Source organism: Sinohyriopsis cumingii, unplaced genomic scaffold, assembly GCF_028554795.1.
Source record: "Sinohyriopsis cumingii isolate HCF-2022 unplaced genomic scaffold, ASM2855479v2 utg001237l, whole genome shotgun sequence".
Classification (NCBI taxonomy): domain Eukaryota; kingdom Metazoa; phylum Mollusca; class Bivalvia; order Unionida; family Unionidae; genus Sinohyriopsis; species Sinohyriopsis cumingii.
The window spans coordinates 1908039-1914038 of record NW_028315973.1 but is presented as its reverse complement, the minus strand read 5'-3'; the positions used below and the strand labels follow the sequence as shown (position 1 = coordinate 1914038).

Genomic DNA, 6000 nt, shown 5'->3' with positions numbered 1-6000 from the left:
CCACAAGAGTTCAGGGGCTCCAATTGTCCTACGGCTAAGTTGCAAATCTTCATTTTATACATGTCTGTGATACAGCATATTGGGATATTGTCAAATAATTGTATTGCTCATGATCTGATTACTTGTATGGAATACCTGTCACATGCATATCTGCATCAAATGTTAGAAAATTCTTGTAGTGGTGAGAATAACACATCCTGGTGTAACTGTTTCACATTCACATACTGAAGAAGAATAGTTTGTTCAGTAACTATTAAATGTAAAGAAGGGTATACTGTATAAACTACTTTATAAATATTTTCATTTAAAAATCACTTGCATATTATGCAATAAATTTGACAGAACTTGTGTTATTTGAAATAATTAAGATTACTCATCAACTGCAGTGTAAAACCATTCAAAGATCTTGTTAGTAAAATAAGTACACACCCATTTGTAATGTCATTCTGTCTATGGATGTACGAGAGAACAGCCATTTTATTTACCAGGAGAGATGGGGTCTGGTATTGATCTTTTTTAAATTCTGGTTCTATTAATTGAAAAAAGCAAATTATCTTGAGGTATTAGAAACACCCCCACCTCACCCTTTAAACAGCTGGACCCTAGCTGACACTATTACTGGCATCTTTTTCCATTTCTGAACAGCAATAAAGGACTCACTCTTTTTGTTTAGCAAATTGCTTTCACTTTTCATTTTAAACTTAGAATGTCTAACGACATGGTGCACTTTCAACAATATCTTGTTCCTTACAGATAAGTACAGAAAATTATTTGTTTACAAACTGAGCATGTCATTATGACCAACTAGTTTTAGCCTGGTACCATTTCATTTACAGTTTCATAATCTGACAGAGAGAAGCCATGGCATATAACATTCATTCCATTTGTACTTTATGGCAACTGTTTTACTGAGGCTGAACAGTAATGTGCTTCTCAGCTGTTAGTTTTTGTCATCTTGATAACTGAAGGTGGTAGTAACAGTCAGTAATATTCAAGTGACCAAACCAGACTTTTAAGGACTATACAGCCATCTGGATAATTGGATTACTTGTGCAAATTAAAGTTAGGTACTTAACTGGCATGCTAGTGCAGGTGTTGGCATCTTGAACTGAGAAATCTGAAAATATTTGTGAGATTACCATCTGTAAATCTGTTATGTTGGTGGCTCATTACAGGTAATAAATGTTAATATGTTTTGCACTAATATATGCTATCTATATTAGAGGGTTGGCTGTTCTGAAGAGGTACTTTTGAATACAAACTTGTTGTTAAGAGATTCTGACAATAATAAGCATAGAAGAAGGAAACCACTTTAGGTATTTAAGTGATCCAACAATGGATGCATTAACAAGCCAAAATTAAATTGTTTAAGCATTAATTTTCAGTTTCTACTGCATTCACAGGAATCTAATGCCCTCTGCCTACTGTACATACTGTATTTTTAAGAGATAGTTTTAAAGTTTTATGTTCATATACCTTAGGCTATTATATATTCCTTCAATACACAGTAAGCTTATTTTTGTAAGAAAATTAGAAATTTCATAAGTAAACATCAAAACAAAAGGAAGGATTATAAGAAAAGATACTTTTTAAACTTGGGATATTTTTATTCAAGACAAAGATACCAGCTAAAATGCTTTGATAAATATTTCTTTCAGTTAATGATAATCTCCAACTTTCATCTGAACTTGTAAAATTCCCAATTAGGTTTTGTTTAATTGCAAGAGATCACATAAGGTCCTATGGTAATAGACTCTCTGCCAGCTTAAAATCTGGTTCCCTGGCACAAGCCTTCAGCCACTTCTTGACATTGGCTGGAGCAGAATCAGTTTGCTGTGCTTGGTGGACTGCTGACCATGTGACAATATCGGCCAATGAAAGTGAAGATCCCACTAGCCAATCATTTCTTCCTAACCTGGAATTCAAACTTCTAACTGCTGCAGCCCTCTCTTTACTGTTCCCATGTATAAGCTGTAACTGAGCAATATCCAACCATTCATCTACTTCGGTCGCTGTTACTATATCTCTGTTGTCAAAGTTAGGGTCCATCACTCTGTTAAGATATCTGGCAATATTTGCCTCCCCTTTTATAGGTATATGGTGTCCTGGGCTAACAATAAGCTCCGGATCTTTATTAACTGTAAAACAAACAAAAACAGGTTGGATATACAAGTGATCTGAGGAAATGGATTGATATTTATTTTTTAATTATGGTTATGTCAAGGATTCACATATAAAATGCACATTAATACCCTGACATACGAGATAGAAGGTGTGAGACAGACTTGCATATCTTCTAAACGACTCAAATTTAGCTTTAATCAGAAGTGACATACTTCATCCTGTGACCTCAGATCAAATTTTCTTGAGGGGCTATGGAACCAGTGAGCCTTTGCTTGTTTCTCATTAACACCTGAAAATTCTGTATAGGGGATCCCCAGGACCCTGGACAGACCCAGGGAACAAGAATGGTGGAATGACTGGGGATCCATCTTTAAAACCCAAATAATTACCCATTTCTCATGAGACTGTAATGTGCTTGAAAAGCAAAATATAAGATAACAATATCTTTATTTGCTAGCCAGTGCCATTCAAACCAGGTTTTGAAAACCAATTAAAGATATTATTACCAGTTACATAAATTCAAGATGATGCACAAATGACATACTCTATGTGATCCTACTGAAGCATTGACAAGAGTTTGGATTCCCTACCTGAAAAATTGCATAGCAATACACCAGCCCCAGAAGCAGCTGGAGCTTGTTCAGAAGTGGTTTCAGAAATAGGCTGCTAGGTTAACCTGAGCGATGCTGAAGCAAACAAAAAATTAGCGAGGCCATCAGAAATGAAAAAATTAGCTATATTCAGGCTGCATGAGACTGGGTGACTGCAATAAGTACAAGGAAAAGAAATGCATAATTTTTTTCCTGACACCATCAAACTAAAAGCCTGGAGAGAGGACAATACAACTACCACGAATGACTATATATATTGCCCATACATACAATGTATCAGAAGACATTAAAGAGATTGTAACATGCCTTGTAATAAAGATTAGATTTCAAGATTCATGTTGTGTACGCATTTATTCATGGCTACTGGGGATCATATCTTTGCTTACAATTTACATGTTATACATGTACAATATAATAATACAAAGAAGGACAGTTCTCTCCTTTATCGTGCGATTTATGTAAGAATCAACTGATAATTCAAGCTAGATTTCGCATAGCTTAATATATCTGGTACCAAAGCTTAGCTCAGGCATTCAACTTTGTATGCCTGTCCAAAGTTGGGTTTACTATCATACCTTTATGGAATGCCAGACCATTTTCCCATGCTACCACTCAACACTGCCTGCTTAATATGCAAGAGCAACTCACTGAACAGAATACTGCCCTCTCACTGGTCAAAGGAAAATGAAGTACTGCACACATTTATAACTTATTTTTGTATTATTGTATAGTACATACATGACTATCATTAAACTGTAAACAACAATATGAGCCCGTGCTCAGTGTTTGACCTCCATCTAGTTTCCTTATTTTCTATTTATAGTATGTATATGAAACAGTTCCAAGAAAACGTGTTTCTTGAATGTGAAACCATGTGCCACAAAGTCATTCTCTTTTCATACCCTCATACGTAGAGAACCAGTCTAAACTGAAAATGAATGGTGCCAGATATCTTAATAAACAGGCTTTATCGACATGACTGTTGGATGTTATATACTGAAAAATGTTACAGGAGAGGGATTTTGTTAAGCTTAAAAACATGACATATCAATAGCACTTTACAAATTCTGAAATAAGAATCTGTCAGTGATGTAATATAGCAGTCATCATCTGTGGACTTTATGCCTAAGCAGACTAGTTTCAGTGTTATGCATAAACAATTTATCAATTTCTTTCGTGTTTATACTCTTGTATTAACTCCTAATCCACATGGATTTAGCCGATTTGTCACAAGAATTTTAACTGCAGATCCAAGTAAGCAGCAAACATATTAAAATCTATGTTTTTCATACAGTTTTCTGTAATTATGGCATGTAATACTGATTGCTCTTTTTATGCTCAGATTACATTTTTTTGCCAATTATATTAGTAATAATTACGCTTACCTCTCTTGGGGGTTGGCATGTGTGAACCTATAACAAAACAGTTCAGGTTCACATTTAATACAAAATTTTCCTTTGATTGGGTACCTGGGTAACCGATAGTTAAAATATAATGGGTACCCGGTAAAAATTTCCTACAATTTTTACATCTCTACTGAAAGCGCTTCATTGCAGACAGTTTTCTGTAAAATTTGTCAAATTCATGTGAGAATGCTATCACATCTGGTCAAAATCAGCAGTTTTTACGAAATCAGTTGAAATGTTTTATATATTTTATAATGGTTTCCATTCCTGAAGGCAGACTGGCATTATTTGCATCAAGTTGAAAAGACATCATGCCAGGATGCTGTTGTCAAAAATTTGGTAAAAATATGTTTATAGTTGCTTTTTAAAATCAATTAAAGATTCTTCTAGTTTTAGTAATAATGGCCTTGTCTAATGGCAAACTGGCATCATCTGTATACACTTTTATTTAAAGGACTTCATACTCAAATGCATTGTCAATTTTAGTTAAATTTTGTTCAGAAGCTTTTAAGATGTCATTTGAAGGTTTGTCTATTTTTAGTAATGGCAGACATATCTAACACTAGATCTGCATAACCTGTACAAGCTTTAAAGACTTTCCAGAATGCTATCAAATGTGGTCAAATTCTGTTCTATTTTTTTTTTTTTTTTTTTTTTTAGCACCATTGTGTGTCCTTGAACACAACACTTTACTCCAATTGCCTCAGCACTAAACAACCTAACTGTGCTGCTTTGCCATATAACACCAAACCAAAATCTATTTTAGTTACAGTGGTGGCCATATCTGACAGCTGATCAACATCCTCTGTCAAAATCAGGAAGCCGATCACACCAGGATATGATTTGTACTGTCGTGGAAAACTTTTTTCAAAAGAACATTTCAAAGACTAAGAGTATTTTATTTTATGGAAATTAAGCCTTACCACAAAAATGTTACTATTTAAACAGTGTTATGTGCCGTTTGATCCACCAGATTTTATCCCATTTTCATTTATATATTCATTATTTAACCAAAATACTGAATTTAAAAAAGGTAAATATTTTATTCACTTTTAAGGCATTCAGTCAGAGGAAGTCAAGTTCAACATATTTAAGATTTGTTCAAGGCTAATACCAGCTTTAAAAAACATTCAATGAATTTTCATGGCTACTTAAATACTAATATTTTTTAATGTTGAATAAAACATGATGGATAATTTCTGTCAAACGTGGTCAAATTCTGTTAAATGGTTTTCAAGAAGCCATTGTATGTTTTTATTTCTATCATTAGTGACAGCAAAACATTTGATGAAAATTTTCAGCCAGAGCCCCTACTTTCTCTGATAACCTTTACAGCTCCTAAATTGCTTTGTGGAAATCATGAATTTTGTGTCTGGATTTGAATTTATAGATTTGCAGTGAACACCATGGGAACTGAACTGCCAGCACTTTTAAAGCACTCGACAGCTGTAAAGAAATCCTAGAAATCATCCAAACTGTCCCAAAATATAATCAGACTTTCCAAATAATCCCATCATATAATCCGACTTTACAAATAATCCCAAAATATAATCAATCTGAAAATGGATAGAAACATATCAACACAAATGTTTTGTCCCTGGGTTAAGCAAGCAGTCTATATACATCGTCATGCCAACAAACTGAACAAAATAAAAATCCCAAAATTAAAAACCAACAAATATGTACACATCTTCGGAACAGAACACAAATATAATCCAATTATTTACAGTTTTTGCCTACACTCATAGACTTGTTTCCCCCTACCCAGTGATTTTATAAACAAAAACTAACAAAGATAAAAAAAAGGTGAAAAACTTGGCTATTTCATTCATAAAAATTTATAATTTCTAACCTGACTG

At 33.9% G+C, this 6000-nt stretch overlaps 1 protein-coding gene across 3 annotated transcripts in view; it reads right to left on the bottom strand.

The window, feature by feature from the left end:
• Positions 1 to 1586: 1586 nt before the first annotated feature.
• Positions 1587 to 6000, bottom strand: part of LOC149772713 (aminoacyl tRNA synthase complex-interacting multifunctional protein 2-like) — a 40395-nt gene continuing 35981 nt past the window's right edge. For all 3 annotated transcript variants that reach the window (XM_089947467.1, XM_089947464.1, XM_089947466.1), the window contains exon 4: positions 1587 to 2138. In XM_089947467.1, coding sequence (XP_089803593.1) covers positions 1741 to 2138 — 398 coding nt within the window. In that variant the 3' untranslated portion in view covers positions 1587 to 1740. The remainder of the gene's footprint in view (positions 2139 to 6000) is intronic.